General features: G+C 41.2%; 1 protein-coding gene across 3 annotated transcripts in view; it reads right to left on the bottom strand.

The window, feature by feature from the left end:
* Positions 1-4867: 4867 nt before the first annotated feature.
* LOC124037791 (neuroligin-1-like) overlaps positions 4868-21084 on the bottom strand; it is a 355732-nt gene continuing 339515 nt past the window's right edge. For all 3 annotated transcript variants that reach the window (XM_046352855.1, XM_046352854.1, XM_046352856.1), the window contains 3 exons: positions 17728-17940; positions 11227-12016; positions 4868-10664 (listed from right to left, as the gene is read on the bottom strand). In XM_046352855.1, coding sequence (XP_046208811.1) covers positions 9836-10664; positions 11227-12016; positions 17728-17940 — 1832 coding nt within the window. In that variant the 3' untranslated portion in view covers positions 4868-9835. The remainder of the gene's footprint in view (positions 10665-11226; positions 12017-17727; positions 17941-21084) is intronic.

Here is a 21084-nt window from a genome sequence, read left to right as displayed (position 1 = left end):
CACTGCTCGAATCACGTAGGCCTAATTATTGTCCCTAGAATTTCTAAGCAAACAGCTGGATAGCTCCATTTTTTTGGAATGGTCTGGCTATCCATGTGAGGGACGCAGACTCGGTCTCGACCTTTAAGTCATTACTGAAGACTCATCTCTTTAGTAGGTCCTATGATTGAGTGTAGTCTGGCCCAGTAGTGTGAAGGTGAACGGAAAGGCTCTGGAGCAATGAACTGCCCTTGCTGTCTCCGCCTGGCCGGTTCCCCTCTCTCCACTGAGATTCTCTGCCTCAAACCCGATTACGGGGGCTGAGTCACTGGCTTACTGGTGCTCTTCCATGCTGTCCCTAGGAGGGGTGCGTCACTTGAGTGGGTTGAGTCACTGATGTGATCTTCCTGTGCGGGTTGGCACCCTCCCTCGGGTTTGTGCCGTGGGGGAGGTCTTTGTGGGCTATCTCAGCCTTTTCTCAGGATATAAGGTTTGTGGTTGAAGATATCCCTCTAGTGGTGTGGGGGCTGTGCTTTGGCAAAATGGGTGGGGTCCTGCCTTTTTCTATAATCTAACAGGCTCTTTATCATTCTCCATACCTTATATTCCAATGCATCCAACATGATGCATGCCCTCCATGGTATTGGGTAACTGCTGTTTGAGAACTCATCTGGTTTAGATATCAAACTCTGGTTCTTATTGCAGAGCACATTGTACTACTGGTTTTAGAAAACATTATATATTAAGGTATTCTATATGTTTAGGCTGTAACCGTATGTATTGGCTAATAAACATCTGCAGCTGTCGTTTTTAAATCTCAATTCTAGCAAATATGACACACACACATCTTTAAATCTACATGCTTTTATTTGGGTTTCTATGCAAAGTATACGATTGAATGTTTCTTTAAGCCTGCAGCTAGTTACTTGAAATGAATCATATAATCATCCAAAACATGATTCAAAAATCTAATTGACTAACAAAGAGTGCATTTAATGGAACACAAATTGACATTTACAGTCGCTGGGTAGGGTAGTAAAACTAACATTGGCTAGCCTTCAAATAATTGTCCAAATGGTCAAAGGAGTTACCAATTCCTATTGCATGCTGCACATTTTTAAGTGCACTAGAAAATAGATGCTTATCTTGTTTCAGTCTTTGGGAGCGAGCTATATCTGTTCCTCTTCATCAGACAGCAGCTCGCATTTTTAAAAGAGGCTGTGTTTAGATCGTGTATATATAAGCAGGCCAAGTATTGCCTCAATCATGAGTGGTATGTAAGGGGATTCTAATTGGTTCCAAGTTGAGCAGTTTGGCAAATTTGGCTTAGGAGACAGTGTTGAAATGTACTGTTTGTCCCGCATCTGGGTATTTTAAATCGGGTCATCCTATTGCAATGTAACATATCAACTTTTATATACATACAGAGCATTATTGCTTTATAATTAGATTTAAATCAATTACTTGACACACAGGGTAGTTCACTTAATAACACAATTGTCAGAAATAACAGTCTTAAGAGTAGGCTACTCACCAGACATACATAGACTCAACACAGTTCAACACAATGTATGATAGCAACAGAAAAATGTCATACAATTTTGACATTTATTTGATGTATTTCACATACTGTACAGCACTTTAGCCCACACAACAGAAAAATAAACATAACTCATCAAAAAAACGATGTCACAGTGTTACATTCCCTCCCGTCTACCCATTCAGGGGAATGAATCATACAGATAATCTAATGGCTAAACTACTGAATTGCTGTAAAAAAAAATACATAATAATTAAATGGCCAATAAACCTCTGAACAAAGTTTAAAATGACAGAATTGTCTAAATGTAATCATGTTGCAATGGACATCAATGGTGCTAAGGGGAGGGGTTGTAACACTACAGCATCGTCAGCTTTAGTTTATTTTGACCAAAGAGGCTGTTGACACGTGGTCTAATGTCAGAAGAAACAAAACCTCAAATTCCTTGTCTGCAATTATCAGCGGGGTAAAAAAATATTCACTCAAACAGATCACCTCGTTAAATTTCCCTCCAGTAACAAAGTAATCCTCTTTTATGATCCAAAAAAAATACATTTCAGGTGTTATCAAACTGAAGGGAGATCTGAAAACTTTCCTCTACAACTATTGACCTAGGTTTTTGTAAAGGATGACATAATTTTGTGGACTGAGGAAGTTGTAAGACAGGGTATCCTTGTTACATTTTCTAATGAAAGAATCTCACTTCACTCAGTTGACATAATGGTCTGGCTGGATACACTCCACTTACTGTCAATATACTCTGTTCACTGTATAACAGAAAACAGGCCAGAATCATCCTTGCTGAGCTAATGGACTGTCAGCGATGCTACATTTTATGTTGAGCAATAAACTGGAAGAACAGGTAGAGGGGATCATTACAAGGAGAGGAAGCAGGGTATGAGAAAGACAGACTCTACACACAGATCGCAACAAAATGTCCTGAGATGCAGCCCTTCCATACAGCTGTACAGTTAAAGACGGAATCCGCAGTAGGGGGAAACAGCTCCACTAGCCGCCCCACCACCGTTGTTAATGTTTTTGTTGCCAAGCTGAGGAGCGTTGTGCAGTACAACTGTAGTACATATTGTGCTCTGCGTGCAATGATGTTCGTGTTTGTTGTTTGCAGTAGCTTCTTTGTTGTAGTAATAACGCAAACAAACATGGCTGTTTCACCATTAAGGATTCCAGCTTCAAGGAAACAAATCAAATTTCAAATCAAATTTATTTATAGAGCCCTTCTTACATCAGCTGATATCTCACAGTGTTGTACGGAAACCCAGCCTAAAACCACAAACAGCAAGCAATACAGGTGTAGAAGCACGGTGTCTAAGGATACTGCCTGACTATAAATAACTCCCCCATGCTCTGTCCACTTGTATGACATGGAGAGATGCTGTGCCTGCTTTGTTAAGTAAAGACATTCTCCTATGTATTTTTGAATTGTGCTCATTTACAACACAGGTGGTGAGGGACAGGCAGGCAGACAAACAGACAGTCAATAAGGTCTTAGATTTGAGCTGTTCAGTTAGAAAGACACACGGTGCATTCATGAATGTTGACACCTGACAACAAACAGTCACATTTCTAGATATTTCAAAAGGAAATTTAAGAAGCTCTGATTAGACATTGCTAGCCAGGGAAAGCATGGTAGGGCCATTGCACCTGCTCTACCAATGTTTTCTTTAACATATTTCTAAACACTATGAGGTTGGAATAATACTGTTAAATTGCAAAATTATGATAATGGTCTTTTGGTGTATGAGCTATTTGAAAACAACATTTCAGCCTCTTTTGTTGGGATGTAGTTTTAGCCTGCCCGGTGACATCACCAGGCAGTAAGTTAGTTAATAAACCAATAAGAAAGAAGTTCCAAACCTCTCTGCCAATAACTGCTCATTTTAATTTTTTTCTCCCCACTCAAATCCACTCCCAGACAGTCCTAGAAACATTCTTGCTTGAGAAATTGCTCTTTGCTAAGAAGCAAGTTTTGTTTAGTTTTTACAATTTTAATTGAAAATAATCGCAGTAAAGTACTTAATTATTACTCCAAAATTATGTGATATTGAGATAAAAACTGCTGCATTGGACCTTTCATAAGATCATACTGCATAAATACAGCAATGCAGGTTCAACTGAATTGAGTTCATAGTCAAAGAAAGCCGAAGTTCACAACTAAGAGTAGTATATGATTCCTGCAAGTGCCATATCAGGGTTGTAGTTGAATCACCAACATTTAAGTCCAGGTGGTCAAGATTCATGCAGACGTTCAAGTTCAAACTTAGGTCCTTACAATGATGAGTGAATGTTTTTATCATATACTCATATACTCACCTTCGATCAAACACGTGTGTTCAGTTGTACTGTAGATAAAAAAGAGGTGCCTCAACTTCTTAACTATAATTGCCTTACCCAAGGTTAAGCATTAGCATCCACATGTCCGGCAAGCATTAGCATCCACATGTCCGGCAAGCATTAGCATCCACATGTCCGGCAAGCATTAGCATCCACATGTCCGGCAAGCGTTAGCATCCACATGTCCGTCAAGCATTAGCATCCACATGTCCGGCAAGCGTTAGCATCCACATGTCCGGCAAGCATTAGCATCCACATGTCCGGCAAGCATTAGCATCCACATGTCCGGCAAGCAACGGTGAGCAGTTCATGAATTCCAATTGAATTTAGCTCACATGAACAACACTTATATACATTGTTGTCGAAAGAACAAATATAATGAATGATAAAACGACAGAGTCCTACTTGTTAGAAAATGTGTCTCGTGTATCATATCCAGATAACATTTTGGAAAATGTAATGGACAGCAAGCATTTACAAAATATGTATGCAATATCATACACCAGATAATGCAGACTACGGGTTTGTAATATTAAGAGGCCAGGCGATATATAAGGTATACCTGTATGGATCGACTTACTGGAGTGGAGTTTTACAATGCTGTCTATAACGAGGATACAATGCTAAATAACTGAAAAGTTCTACAAATTGCACCTACCTCCCTGTCCGTTTTGTCCTAGTTTGATTGAGTTTACAACAATCAGAAAGTAGGAATACCATTAAAACAACTTAGAATGTATGTATTTCCATCCTAGGGTCATGCACTACTCATGAAAAACATTTCGAATTTAAAATATCTTCATAATGTCAAAAATGAGACAAATATTCTGATATATTTTGGCAATATTGCCCAGCCATAGTAATATTTGACCTCAACTATTTGTGTAAGATTCCCCAAGTTAAAAATAGAAAGACTCCTCAGCACCAGTCAGAGTTGCTGTGTTGGAATAATGTATAAGGCAGGTACATCAGAACACAGGAGGACAATAGTCTGAGCAAGTTAAAAAATAAGATAATATTTATTAATGATATTGAAAATGCTCATGAAAGCCATGGATGTCCACACACAAACTTAAGTCACTGAAGGCAAACAGAAGCCTTACCATTACAGATAAAATGATTTGGGTTGGAGGAGGCTGTTAACTTTATTTTGAAGGTTCCAAAGAAAACAAACCACAAATAATGCAAAGTACATTGTCTATTGGCAGAGTCAGTTACACAGGGTCACATAGAAGTGTATGTTTATTTGTAGTGACTCCCATGTACTCCAAAATGGGGGGTGACATGATCGAAGTGTAGCTGATTTGCTGTTGAACATCCATTTGTAGCCAACAATTCAAACATAAATGTGATGCTAGTTACCTACCCACAGTCATTCAAATCTGAAACATACATAAGGATTAGTATAGGTCAACTCTTCGGTATGGTTTTCCCGACTCTCAGAGCAGATTGCATTGCACTTTAGACAGGATAATCAACCTATTTCACAAAATATGCTGCTGTACTATAGGTAGAACAAAGTTACGCAACAGTTTTATAAAACATTGCTTAAGTACATAGCAATTATCTAATATTATAAAAAGGCTTGCAAGAAATGGCCCTGGGATGAATGAGATAGATCGAACAGTGCATGTAAATGAAAGACTGGTTAACAGAGGCAAAAGTGTTTGATGTTGTGAAATATTCCATAATGGGAAATGGCGAACCCTTATCAAACAGGATTTGAGCTGCTCTTTGGCAGGAGCATCTGTGCCCTTGGTTAAAACCGCACATGGTAAACAGCTCTGTGTTTATTCCCCTCAGTCTCAAGGCAGAATCTCTCGCCTGCTCTCAAATGTCGAAGTCAGGTGGGGAAATAATTGGTTTTTAATCGTTGCCAACAAGTAAAATGTCACCATTTCCAAAGTGGACGAGTCTAGATTCATTTCTGATTAGCATGAAAGGAAATGCCAAATATGCTTGTGATTTTTACAGATAAGAGGAAAATATATCATGGACACCTCCATGACACAGCCCCACCAGACCACAGAAAGCACAGCAGTAAAAATCCATTAAATTACTTATCTTTCATCTCTGTCACTTAACAACAACAACTGAACCGGTCAAAACCTGCGTGTCAAATTTCTGAGATTCTGTTTTAAGTCTAGGACACATCAACACCAAGTCCTATATACTGTAGCCCTAGCAAAGGCACCCAACAGTGTGTGACAGACCACCTGACAAGTGACTGACTACAGGGTTGCTTGAAGTTCAGTTCTATCAAGCATTCTTTAACTGTGAGTGTCTACTCTACAATTGAATCAAATCAGACTATTGACCAAACATAACGGGTAAATAAAGAGTTGCAGCACTGCTAATTCAGCTTATTCAAATCATTTATTGTGCTCCAGAAAAGTTACTATTTTAACTATTTTAACTATTACTATTTTAACCAGAAAGAAAGACAAGTGACAAATCTACAATACAACTGAAATACCCACTCACATACTCAGCGCCCTTCTCACAGACATGTTGAAAGAGCGAACAGCCTTTTACAGATCTTAAAAGATCTTCATCAATCTCAAAGATGTAGTGTAGCATTTTTTGGAAAATGGCACTCTTCGCATTACATTCATTCACAATTCTTGACCCTCCTCTGTCCAGGACTGGGTAACACAGGTAAGGCCTGAGCCACATCGTCACATTATAGTTTGAGGTATAACCCTTCTTTCTCTCGCATTCTGGAAGTCCTGCATGCAAATCATTTTAAAAGGTCCAGTGCAGCCAGTTTTATCTCAATATCAAATAATTGATGGGTAACAATTAAAAGTACCTTACTGTGATTGTGTTCAACTAAAATGGTCAAAAAGAAACAAAAATAGCTTCTTAGCAATTTCCCAAGCAAGAGAAACTGTCTGGGAGTGGTCTGAGTGGGGAGGGGAACACTGAAAACTAGCTGGTATTGGCAGAGATGTTTTGAACCCTCTTTCTTATTGTTTTATTAACAATTTGCTGCCTGGATATGTTACAAGGCGGGCCAAAACTCTATCCCACCAAAACAGGCTGACATTGCAGGCAGTCTTTTCAAACAGCTCTTACACTAAAAGGGCATTATCATAATTCCCACAATTTCACATTATTATTATTATAACCTCAGAGTGTGGAAATATATATAATACATAGGAAACCCCGTTTTTGACTGCACTAGGCCTTTAACACCGCTCTGAGGGAGCATGGTGGAGAAAGAGTATAGTGAGCAGCAACTATCCATATTCATACCTGCAGTAATTGAATATGGGGGATGTGCAGAATCAGCCTTTTGGGGAGGGAAGGAGGTAGGGAGAGGGGGGTAGTACCAGTTGTCCCATTTCTAACTCTGGTTCCAATCCTCCCCGGTAGGGGACGGAGTGGTGAGGGGAGGGGGGGGGGGTCCATGGGAACATCCTGTTGAGGACTGGCTCTGTGTCAGAGGTTTTGTGTTATTCAGAAACAGAGCACAGTTTTCTCCCCGCACCTCTTAATCCCCAATCATTCATCCTGCGTGCTAGAGTGAGTGTTTCTGTGGCGTTCGCCTCTCCTGCCAACTCTCCAATGTTGTTCTCCAATTACTTGATCATTTGTCCGTAGTGCAATTACATGTTTAATTCGCTGGGCGTTTCTCTCCCCCTGTGTCATTTCCCCAGTAAGAAGCATTGTTTAGAGGTCACACCACTGCAATACAGGCTGATGAAATTGCTTGCGTTTTAGTTTTGGGCAATGTGAACTATAATTTACCTTCACCTCCCCCAGAAAAGCTATACCTTGTCTACGTCCCATTGTTTGGTAGGGTATGTTCTTACTTTGATGGACTGTAGAGCAACTGTCACCCCTTAGCAGACGCATTATATCCAGCCTTTATTGACAGGAAAATGGGAGGACAAGTGTTTTTCTTACTACTTTGTCTTACTTATGTGTCGCCTCTTACTACAGTATGTGCCGTCTTCACTCTCTGCTTGAGTACAGTGGGGCTTTTGACTGTTTAGAGAACTATTTTCCCCTCAGCGGCTTCCTCCTTTAAACTATTCACTCTGGTATGTATTTGTATAACACATTGTTACTCTCCTGGCCTGCGATAGCTGGCAGAGGGAAGTTGCACTCTGGCATTGTGAGGGCAGGAACATTCACTATGGGCTGCCTAGAGGTTAGCGAGACAGTCATGGTAACAAGCTGACAGTCTTGTACAATGTGACACCAAGGCGTGTGTTCACGAATAAACCATGCTACAGAACAACAAGAACTAAAAGTCCAGAAAATCTGAGACAATACAGTACAGCATCATCAGTAGAAAATAAAAAAAGAACAGAACAGAAGCAAATGGAAATTACTCTGTGAGAGACAAGGGTGCTGGCTAGACGGTTCTAAGCGGTTCTACTGCAGTGAATCTGCCTGAATGCTGTTTCCTCCCTGGGAGAGGTGTACCATGGGAGTTCCTGGAGCCCCTGTTCTCTCGCCCTCTCTCCACCCCGCCTCTCTTCCTCCTGCTGTTGGGTTGCAGGCACATCCAACATGTCAGCGGAGGGCATCCTCGCTTCAATTACACATTTATACGCATAAGTCTTTAAACAGTGCTACGGAACATACTCTATGAAAGGATAATAGGGGGAAAGAAAATGTATGCTGTCAAGAGGTTCTACTATTCCCTAGCCTTCACCTTCCCTTCTTCATGGCCCTGGGCACACTTTGTGTTTAGGGATCATTCATACGGAAAACAAAAATAATAAACAGTGCAGGTAATTACTTTTCTACGTTAAAGTTTCCTTGAACTAGTCAAGAGCAGTGATAAGTAACCTAATAAGTAATAGCAAATAACATTGATCAAAAGAGTACAATGAAACGTCCCTCCATCGGGATCCCAAACAGCGAGTGATTCACCACTATCAAAAAGTTGTACCAACACACATTGTACAAAACTAGTCCTTATACCCATGTTCACTCAAGCTATTGTGTATGTACTGTAGTTACCTTAAGCCCACCCTCCCCTGCTGTCCCCAATTATGACCATGACCTTAACCCATGTGGGTTTGTGGGTTTGTAAGCCAATCAGAAGTGTTCCTTCAAACTATTCCAATGGGGCTGACTTTATTTCTTAATTATGACTTAATCAGCAGAACAGCCATCAAGCAGATAAATTGTCATGCGCTTCGTGCTAAAAATATCCAGTATTCTTTGTCCTCCAGCTCTCGGTATAGACAGCACTTGTGTGATGAAGCTGAATCTGCCAGAAAGCCAGTGGATCCCTCCGTTTTTGTTCTGCTGGCAGATTTGCGGAATTGACGCCCAAGAATGACTTAAACAGCATTGGTGCTTTGTGTACATATCTAGATATGTAAAAAGGCTCTATACAATAAAACTGTTCCCCAAAAATAAATTTCTGAGAAGAATCCAAGACATTTTGAAAATGTTTACATTGTGCATAACCTTTAAAAGTTTTTCCTCTCTCTCTAGATTGTTTTTGTCATATCTTACATTGCCTCTACTTGTAGAGTAACACATGCCTAAATTGGTTGCATCTCCCCTTGACTCCAGAAAGAGTACTCTACAGTTTGATGCCTCAGGAAAACAATATGTTTTCTTTCATTTACAAAGCGACCTGCTACTCCTCTGAAACTCCACTGAGGTGTTTTCTTTTTTTCCAAGATACCAGGATGAAGCAATCATTTATAAAATTCCAAAGTTGATATCTGTAGCTGGAAAAGTTGACCTTGTTCTGTTTCAATAACAGAAATAAAAAGTATCCTTCTCTTTGTTTATTTTTTCATTTGAAACATTTGTTTGACTTCTTTCTAATTTCTTCTTTTATATCAAATGAAATTCTTCTCCCGTCCCAGCAAAATCCCTATTCCCTTAATATATTCACAGGAGTAGAAGTTATTCCACATCCGTTTGATCGGGCTGGGTGTGAGCTGCTCTGGCATGTGCTGTGTGTGTCAGCGTCCATCCGTCCGGCTATACCCTGGTGGTGGAGTGTGAGTGTGGGTGGGGCAGGGTGTGAGGCAGGGTGTTGTTCTGTGCACTACTAGGGAAGGTGTTGAAGTTGTGCAACGACTGGAGGCCCTGCATGGTGTTGGGGATCATGGTGATGGTGTTGGGGGTCATGAGGGGGATGTCGTCAGGTGAGCGGCGCATGGCTAGCGTGTAGTCTGGCGGGCAGGCAGTTCTCAGAACTACCTCGTGTGGATGCATGGCGTCGCACTCGTGGTCCAGGTCTGTGTGCTTCATCTGCAGGGACATGATCTCCTCCTCCTGTGTGTGCGCCAGGTCATTGGTCGTGTTGCGCTGGGGGCTGCAGCGCCGGTGCACGTCGTGCCGCCGCTTATCCTTCTTGTAGTAGAGGGCAGCGAAGGCCAGGATGTTGAGGAAGAGCAGCGAGGCACCCACAGCGATGGTGACACTCAGCTCAGTGGAGTAGTCCCTCTGATCCACCAGGAAGGGCTGATTCTGACTGTCCTGAGTCTCGGTGGGGAAAGGCGTAGGGTTAGGCCTCTTGGTGTTGACAGGGATCTTCTTTGGTGACCTGGGCGTGACCTCCGGTGGGGGGACCTTGGTGGTGGTGGAGATGATCTGGGTGACCTCGTTTAGGCTGTGGAGGTGGGGCACCAGCTCCAGCCACAGGTTGACCTTGTTGGCCCGGTAGTGCTCCTTGACGCGGGGTTTCAGGCCGATGTGGAGGTACAGCTGGTCTTTCTGGTTGTAGCGAGTCCACGCCACCTCCTCGAAACGGTTAGGCTTAGTGTGGATGAACTTGGTATCCTGGGGGACCGGCTGGTTAGGGTCACTGCAGGGGAAAGACGGGACTTAGTATGAGCAAAGCACCACTACAAAGCATGAGGAATGGAGGCTCATTCCAGCAGAACGAGTACCATTTTCTGGGAATGGCATATGGAGCCAGTCAGAACACATCATAAACTGGCTTAACCATGCAAAGTGGAGGCATAAATCTCATTGGTGCCCTGTTTTATATGTCAATTTACTGTTATATATGTAGATCATTAGTATCTCGATGGTCCCTTTGGGCTCTTTGGCTGCTGAGGGAAAAAGCCATTGTCCCCCATTATGCTCCAAAAAACAATTACCTCCATGACTACATGCTTAAAGGCAAAGAAATATATATATATTTTTTTTCTATTGAGAATTCCACTATCCAGGCAACCATCATTTGTCATTAATTAACAGCATGTCTGACAATGACACACATTGATATGCTGTCCAACATAAAACATAAAAATATATACAACATGGTATTCAATTCTTTAACTAGACAAAAATGTAACACACACACACAAGCTTGCTGGCATAAACACATTACAGCTTAAAATAGGTTTCAGTACCACACGTACCCAGTTTTGGCAAAATTAGTCCAGTAAGTCATCACCACAGCACTGAGCATGACGTCGTTCTTCGAGAAGTTACAGGGGAACAGTTCTGTTGGACCGATCATGGGCAGGCCAAACACATAGGGGATCTCGTCTCCGTGGGCTGCGTCTGCCCACGGGGGCACCTGCTCTGTCTGGCAGTGGTGGTAGAAGGCGTAGAAGTATGTTGGTGACCCAAAGCTGGAGTGTAGATCTGCTGTGGCCACGGCCGGAGCCACCCATTGGTGGTCAGTGAAGAGAGCTAGTAGGGTCTTCCTCCTGGTCTCTGGGTTGTGTTTATCAGCCCAGTCCGTGTACATGAACTTTATGGTCTCACGCAGAATGTCTTTGCCCTCCGGGTAACCGTACAGGTCGTCCACAAAGCTGGACACGGCGTAGTCAAAATCATTGGCCTGGACGCCGTTCTCATTATCTACGATGAGCTCCACAAACTTCAGGCCCTCGCCCTGGTTGACGCCCAGCATGATGTCATAGTTGAGGAACTCGCCCTGCTCCATGAGGATCTGGGGGTCGTCTGGGATCACATCTCCATCTATGACAGGCCCGAAGGCGATATGGTACCTGGCTGGCTGGATGTCCTGGTCCACCAGCTCCTTGTAGTGCTTCTTCTGCAGACACTCCACCAGGTCCACCGTGTCCTTCAGGTTGCAGCCCACCTTCTTGGCCAACATGCGAGCGTACTTAGCAGGCTGGAAGCTGACTGCCCAGCTGGACAACGCAGTGCCACTCTGTGCTATAGCTCTCTGGAAAAGTCCTGCAGAGATACAAGATACAAGCCAACCAGAGTCAGACAACACCTCATAATGTAGCATCACAATGCATCACACTGGGAAATGTTGTTGCCTGCTTTCCCCCAGAGTATGATAGAAAACAGACTATTATTTTAGGGATACTATGGTTGGTGCATGGGCCTTTATGCGTCTTAATCATGGGTCCTTGTAAGTCATTGATGATGCATGCTGTGATAAAATAATTTCCCAAAGTAATACTCTACTCTCTCTCTACATGACCTGCCACTCAGGAGGAAATGCCACTGAAACTGTCATTACTAAACATATCCAAACACAGCATGATGTGTACTCACACTAAAATCTAAATGTGCACTTGTAGAGTTATGTGCACTTGAAGAGCGATTAAATTTGCTGGCAATAGACGTAACTCTCCTCACAACCTTGAAAATGTAAAAGTCAATTTGTCTAGCTTAGTTTATTGTGCAAATCCTGGGAGAGCACAGGGAGACATTGTCTCTTGTCTTGACAGACATCTGCATTGTTAACAGAGATTACTGCTTTACAAACAGTCAGACTTCTATGTTAGGGTTTGTTTGACAAGGTTTTTAGACAGACTTGTTACACAGTTCCAATATCATAGGAATTATCATGACACATATTGTTAATTCTGATATTTTATAAACAGGAAATAACCTCTTTTAACGTACATGTATTTTTATCATTCTAATAACAAAGAAAACTTGCTTTAATTATCACATTTTCAAACATGTTGATATGAAATCTGTCTTTCGATCCAACCCACACATGAACATTGAGAAAAGATGGAAATGACAAAGTTGTAGGAGTAGGATTGATCATGCTGTGTCTGAAAAGTGTCATACTGTGGTATGAATATTAATAGTTTTGTATTTAATTAATCTCTGAAGACAATAAGATTAGAGGGAGCAATACACTGACATGATAACATTGATTGGGGCTCCCCTAAGAATGTGGATTAGGAGGTGAGATAGCGATACAATCCAAATAAAGTGGGTCTGGCGATCAGGTATGGAATACCATTAGAGCCCATATATGGTCAGTGCTTTAACCTTCTCCCTGAGAAGGGTTTTACACAATATAAGGTCCTAGAAAAACAGGGAAAATACAAATGTATATATCCAGCTGTTAGGAAGGAAGGGAAAAGTAAAGAAGCCGGATTGTCTACAGTTCTTTGTGGTTGTGAGGCAGAGTGGCATATGAAAGGTGGGGACTATGGCAATTCAAATGTATACGTGAAGATAGAGAGAGAGAGAGAATCAAAAGCACTTTACACAGGGGAAGATGTTTGGGGGTGCGATTCTTTTGCCGATGGGGGGGCAGACGGCTATTTCGGTCAGCTAATACAGGACTAGTAAAGGCCCAGTGCAATAATGTTGTAATAAATATATACAGTACCAGTCAAAAGTATAGACACATCTACTCATTCAAGAGTTTTTATTTATTTTTACTATTTTCTACATTGTAGAATAATAGCAAAGACATCAAAACTGTGAAATAACACATATTGAATCATGTAGTAACCGAACAAGTGTTGAACAAATCAAAAAATATTTTAGATTCTTCAAAGTAGCCACCCTTTGCCTTGATGGCAGCTTTGTGCACTCTTGGCATTCTCTTATTAACCAGCTTCACCTGGAATGCTTTTTAAACAGTCTTGAAGGAGTTCCCACATATGTTGAGCACTTGATAACTGATTTTCCTTCACTCTGCGGTCCAACTCCTCCCAAACCATCTCAATTGGGTTGAGGTCGGGTGATTGTGGAGGCCAGGTCATCTGATGCAGCACTCCATCACTCTCCTTCTTGGTCAAATAGCCCTTACGCAGCCTGCAGGTGTGTTGGGTCATTGTCCTGTTGAGAAACAAATGATAGTCGCACTAAGCGCAAACCAGATGGGATGGCATATCGCTGCAGAATGCTATGGTAGCCATGCTGGTTAACTTCTTGGTGACAGGGGGCAGTATTTTCACGTCCGGATGAAATGCATGCACAAATTCTACTGCCTGCTACATATCTCCAGAAGATAAGATATGCATATTATTAGTGGATTTGGATAGAAAAACTCTGAAGTTTCTAAAACTGTTTGAATCATGTCTGTGAGTATAACATAACTTATTTAGCAGGCGAAACCCAGAGGACAAACCATTCAGATTTTTTGTTGTTGATGTCACTCTTTTAAATTAGTTTTCATTGGGAATCTAGATTTCTAGGGGACCTTCTTGCAGTTCCTATCGCTTCCACTGGATGTCAACAGTCTTTAGAAATTGGTTGAGGTCATTCCTTTGTGTAATGAAGTACGGTCACTTGAAGTGTACTGTTAGAAGAAGAAGTGCATGACCAGAAAGCTAGCTTCAGTTTGTTTTCCTCCTGTATTGAACACAGATCATCCAGTCTTCAATTTTGTTGATTTTTTACGTAAAAAAATACCTAAAGTTGTATTACAAAAGTAGTTTGAAATGTTTTGGCAACGTTTACAGGTAACCTTTGAGATATTTTGTAGTCACAATGAGCAAGTTGGAACTGGTGTTTTTCTGGATCAAACGCGCCAAATAAATGGACATTCCGTCGATATACAGTGGGGAGAACAAGTATTTGATACACTTCCCATTTTGCAGGTTTTCCCTACTTACAAAGTATGTAGAAGTCTGTAATTTTTATCATAGGTACACTTCAACTGTGAGAGACAGAATCTAAAACAAAAATCACATTGTATAATTTTTAAGTAATTCATTTGCATTTTATTGCATGATATAAGTATTTGATACATCAGAAAAGCAGAACTTAATATTTGGTACAGAAATATATAATTTTGCAATTAGAGATATCATACGTTTCCTGTAGTTCTTGACCAGGTTTGCATGATTTTTAAGCAGCAGGGATTTTGGCCCAGTCCTCCATACAGACCTTCTCCAGATCATTCAGGTTTCGGGGCTGTCGCTGGGCAATACGGACTTTCAGCTCCCTCCAAAGATTTTCTATTGGGTTCAGGTCTGGAGACTGACTAGGCCACTCCAGGACCTTGAGATGCTTCTTTCGGAGCTACTCCTTAGTTGCCCTGGCTGTGTGTTTTGGGTTGTTGTCATGCTGGAAGACCCAGCCACAACCCATCTTCAATGCTCTTACTGAGGGAAGGAGGTTGTTGGCCAAGATCTCGCGATACATGGCCCCATCCATCCTCCCCTCAATACGGTGCAGTCATCCTGTCCCCTTTGCAGAAAAGCATCCCCAAAGAATGATGTTTCCACCTCCATGCTTCACGGTTGGGATGGTGTTCTTGGGGTTGACTCCTTCTTCTTCCGAGTGAATTTTAGACCAAAAAGCTCTATTTGGTCTCATCAGACCACATGATCTTCTCCCATTCCTCCTCTGGATCATCCAGATGGTCATTTGCAAACTTCAGACGGGCCTGGACATACGCTGGCTTCAGCAGGGGGACCTTGCGTACGCTGCAGGATCTTAATCCATGACTAATGGTTTTCCATGCTACTAATGGTTTTCTTTGAGACTGTGGTCCCAGCTCTCTTCAGGTCATTGACCAGGTCCTGCTGTGTAGTTCTGGGCTGATCCCTCATCTTCCTCATGATCATTGATGCCCCACAAGGTGAGATCTTGCATGGAGCCCCAGACCGAGGGTGATTGACCGTCATCTTGAACTTCTTCCATTTTCTAATAATTGCACCAACAGTTTTTGCCTTCTCACCAAGCTGCTTGCCTAGTGTCCTGTAGCCCATCTCAGCCCTGTGCAGGTCTACAATTTTATCCCCAATGTCCTTACATAGTCCTCTGGTCTTGGCCATTGTGGAGAGGTTGGAGTATGTTTGATTGAGTGTGTGGACAGGTGTTCTGGATTTTTGTTTTAGATTCTGTCTCTCACAGTTGAAGCGTACCAATGATAAATATTACACACCTCTACATGCTTTGTAAGTAGGAAAACCTGCAAAAATCGGCAGTGTATCAAATACTTGTTCTCCCCACTGTATATTGATGCAATTAATCGAACAAAAGGACCATTTGTGATGTTTATGGGACATATTGGATTGCCAACAAAAGATGCTCGTCAAAAGTAAGGCATGAATTATATTTATATTTATGCGTTTTGTGTCGTGCCTGCAGGGTTGAAATATGGTTTCTCTTTGTTTACGGAGGCGTTATCCTCAGATAATAGCATTGTTTGCTTTCACCGAAAAGCCTTTTTTCGAAATCTGACATGTTGGCTGGATTCACAACAAGTGTAGCTTCAATTTTCTATATTGCATGTGTGATTTAATGAAAGTTTGATTTTTATAGTAATTTATTTGAATTTGTCGCCCAGAGAGGTTAAGTGTGCATTGAGTACTGTATAAATATAATAATAATAATATAATAATATAATAATAAATGCCATTTAGCAGACGCTTTTATCCAAAGCGACTTACAGTCATGTGTGCATACATTCTATGTATGGGTGGTCCTGGGAATCGAACCCACAACCCTGGCGTTACAAGCGCCATGCTCTACCAACTGAGCTACAGAAGGACCATAAATCACCAACAGTGTCACCAGCAAAGCAACCCCACCCCATAACACCTCCTCCTCCATGCTTCCCGGTGGGAACCACACATGCAGAAATAATCCGTTCACCTACTCTGCGTCTCACAAAGACACGGCGGTTGGAACCAAAAATCTCTAATTTGGACTCATCAGACCAAAGGACAGATTTCCACCGGTCGAATGTCCATTGCTCTTGATTCCTGGCTCATGCAAGTCTCTTATTATTATTGGTGTCCTTTAGTAGTCGTTTCTTTGAAGCAGGTCTACCATGAAGGCCTAATTCACGCAGTCTCCTCTGAACAGTTGATGTTGAGATGTGTTTGCTACTTGAACTCTGTGAAGCATTTATTTGGACTGTAATTTCTGAGGCTGATAACTCTAATGAACCTGTTCGCTGCAGCAGAGGTAACTCTGTGTCTTCCGTTCCTGTGGAGGTCCTCATGAGAGCCAGTTTCATCATAGCGCTTGATGGTTTTTGTGACTGCAGATGTTAGAAATGTTCAAAGTTCTTAAAATGCTCCATACTGACTGACCTTCACGTCTTAAAGAAATGATGGACTGTCATTTCTCTCAGCTTATTTGAGCTGTTCTTGCCATAATATGTACTTCTGTATACCACCCATACCTTGTCACAACAAAACTGATTGGCTGAAATGCAATAAGAAGGAAAGAAATTCCACAAATTAACTTCTAACAAGGCACACAGATTAATTGAAATGCATTCCAGGTAACTACCAGGTAACTACCTGCATTCCAGGTAACTACCTGGTTGAGGCAATGCCAAGAGTGTGCAAAGCTGTCATCAAGGCAAGGGGTGGCTATTTTGAAAAATCTAAAATATATTTTGATATGTTGAACACTTTTTTGATTACAACATGATTCCATATGTGTATTACATAGTGGTGATGTCTTCACTATTATTCTACAATGTAGATAACAGCAAAAATAAAACAACTGAAATGAGTAGGTGTCCAAACTTTTGACTGGTACTGTATATATGTTTTTTTAATGATGTTTCAGGGGGTGCTGCAGCACCCTCAGCACCCCTACTTCCTGTGGCTATGTATACAGCCATTCGAGAACAAAATACTCTCATCAACTTCAATCACACAGGTGGCAGGCATGCGACACTGAAAATGGAAAAAGATGCAACCTCTGCATTATACCTTTGGTTGAATTGCTCCAACGGTTACCTTCAGAATAATGGGACAGGGTCAGGAGGTTGACACAGGAGGCGCCAGCCCCTGATCCGAAAACTGTTATTCGTAAAGGGTCACCACCAAAGAAAGCAATATTCTCGCTAGTCCAGCGCAGGGCTTGGATCAGATCAAGAAGTCCATAGTTTCCTTTGGAAGCTTGGTCCCCTGTGCTTAAGAAACCTGGAAGACAGAGAGCACAAAACAGAGAACAGATGAATAACCTGGGATGTCTCTAAGGTATGAACACAGAGCTGCGATACATTCACATGCAAACATTGATTATACCTTACTCAGATTGTAAATACCCTATTTAGATAAAACTTTGCAAGAAAACCCACGTGAAGATTTTTAAGAGTCAGGTATTTTACAGTGTTTGATGTTTAATAATCATCTTTTGGAGTCTTGCTGAAAATGACTCACAGCACTCACATCAGACTATTTAAGCACAGCACAGTTTTACATGCAAAACCAATAAGCGTGTGCATTTAATACTTTTAGCGATAAAAAAGGAGTTATTACTCCAAAGAGTCAATTTAGGGACGCTACGCTAAATATAATTCTGAAAATCCAATTTTGAGGCAGACAGATTTAAATCCATACCACATGAAAAATACTCTGTGGATAAAATAATAAAATGCAGTGATCTATAGATAGCATAATATGCAGGCAGACCTGCAAAGGGAAACTCTTTAAGAATACACCATTTTGTAGTCGGAACATGTCATATTGGCCTACATCATTCATAGCTAGAGTGCGTATATAACAAGATATCTAGCCAATTAGCCTCGCCAACAAAAACAAAGTGTGCACCATATGTACCATAGAAACACATCAAAGTTGTGGAGAATCATCAAAGCATTGCAAAATAATATTGCGTTTTATATTTCTGAAGAAATAGTTAAATAAAGTACAGTGTTTGACGCTTTAGCTTATGAAAGATCCCACACTCTTACCCCAACACTGTTCAATTACTTAATAACCTATTCAAGATGTTATGTATGCTATGTGAATGCAAGATATGCTTCTGGGTACCGAGATTGCAGTAGTATCGAAATAAACACAGAAGCCTACTACCAGTTTAGTAACTTCTTTCAATATTATCAGAGGCGTCGCTGGTGAATAGTTATGTTGCTTCACATCAACAAGTCCTCTGAGTGTTGTGCAAGCAGTAAGGCCCGGTTCAATTCAAGGGAGAACCCTCATTCTTCTCTGCTGTTTCATTCTGGGCCTATCCCACATGGTTCTGTCCAATTAAGGACTTAAAACACTGCAGATTCATGTGTACCCATATATAAAAGATGGCATCTGTGAAATATAACTGATTAAGTCCATGCATCCCAAAGGAGCAATAGTGGAGCCGTTTAAATGCAGTCCCTATTCCCTTCCTCCCTGATTTCCATGCTAAAAGGTCCATTACCTGGGAAATCACCTTGGGAGTGCTTTCCCCTATAGCCCTGAGACATATTGTATTTCATCTTATGGCTCCTTTTCAATTTGATACTTTAGCATCCTTACAGAGCTTTATATTGCTCACCATCTCCTATAGAACTATGCAGAGTCAATCTAGATTGACCAATTCAGCAGTCACATAAAATGTATGCACTCATTAGTGTAAGTCGCTTTGAATAAAAGTGTCTGCTAAACGGCATGCATTATTATATTACACAAGTATCAAGTATCTCGAGCTCAGAACAAAACGTAACATCCAAAGCATTGAGACCAGCAGTCAGAAAATTGACTTTTTTTTTCCATTCAAAGTTATTTATTTTTGATTCTACATCAAGGCTAACCTCCTGGAAGCAACATACATCTATCAGAGATTTAGCTGGGCTGGGCTAGGATCGGGTGAGAATAAAAAAGACTAGGCATGGGCTTCAAAATTGTTAATAACTTCACTGTTCTCAAAGGGATATTGAATGTCTGCTTTTTTTAAAATGTTGACACATCTAATAATAGGTGCCTATATTTGCGAGGCATTGGAAAAACCTCCCTGGTCTTTGTGGTTGAATCTGTGTTTGAAATGTACTGTTCGACTGAGGGACCTTACAGAAATGTATTTGTATGCGTGGGCTACAGAGATGAGATAGTCAATCAAAAATCATGTTAAACACTATTATTGCACAGAGTCCATGCAACTTATGTGACTTGTAAAGCAAATTCTTACTCCTGAACTTATTTAGTCTTTCCATAACAAATGGGTTGAATACTTGTTGACTCAAGACATTTAAGCTTGCCATTATTCATTCATTTGTAAAACTTTAGAAAAACACAATTCCACTTTGACATTATGGAGTATTGTGTGCAGTCTCCTCTGAACAGTTGATGTTGAGATGTGTTTGCTACTTGAACTCTGTGAAGCATTTATTTGGACTGTAATTTCTGAGGCTGATAACTCTAATGAACCTGTTCGCTGCAGCGGAGGTAACTCTGTGTCTTCCGTTCCTGTGGAGGTCCTCATGAGAGCCAGTTTCTTCATAGCGCTTGATGGTTTTTGTGACTGCACATGTCAGAAATGTTCAAAGATCTTGAAATGCTCTAACTTCACTGTTCTCAAAGGGATATTCAATACTTTGAGATGTGTTTACTACTTGAATATACATTTAATCAATGTTTAATTCAGGCTGTAACACAACAAAATGTGGAAAAGGTCAAGGGGTGTGAATACTTTCTGTACATGCTCACTGTCGAGAGGGAACACAACACAGTCAATGAAAAAGATAGTGGTCCCCAGTTAAGTGAACCGTACAGACTGGTGTATGAAGAGGTCCAACACCAGCTCACTCCAGACATACTGTGGTCTAAGATCCAGGAGCAAGCAGTATCTTACTGGGATAGAAACATACACTGACAGTGCAGATACAGCAACTCAATGCACAGATAAGATAGTGGACTAAAGCAGTGATATCATATCCTCTTAAAGGTGAAATCATGAAGAAAGTCGTGTCGTGGGGCATTTTTCAAGGTGAGGCGATACACAAGTACTCACTAATCTTGTGGCTATGGTACAGTGTTGGATATCTGAAGGCTCAAGGAGTGATGCAGATGGTTTGCGTGTCAACCTTGTGTTTATAATGCTCTCTGGTCTAACATTGGGTTTGAACTGTGCTTTGTGAATGAATAAGCTAGGTACACAGATCAGAGAGGGAGTCTCAACTGAATGATCCATGTTTGAATCACTAACTAGGTTCCCATACAATTGACGACAGATCTTCATATGGATATTCTAAAATCAGCATAAAAAATTCAAATCTGCAAATGTTTAGTGGTGTGTTTCCACCAAACTGACTCGTTGCAGATACAAGTGACTGGTTGATGACGTAGTGC

The sequence above is a fragment of the Oncorhynchus gorbuscha genome, linkage group LG06 (genome assembly GCF_021184085.1).
Source record: "Oncorhynchus gorbuscha isolate QuinsamMale2020 ecotype Even-year linkage group LG06, OgorEven_v1.0, whole genome shotgun sequence".
NCBI classification, from domain to species: domain Eukaryota; kingdom Metazoa; phylum Chordata; class Actinopteri; order Salmoniformes; family Salmonidae; genus Oncorhynchus; species Oncorhynchus gorbuscha.
Note: the sequence above shows the minus strand (reverse complement) of the source record. Positions and strands in the feature narration are given on the sequence as shown.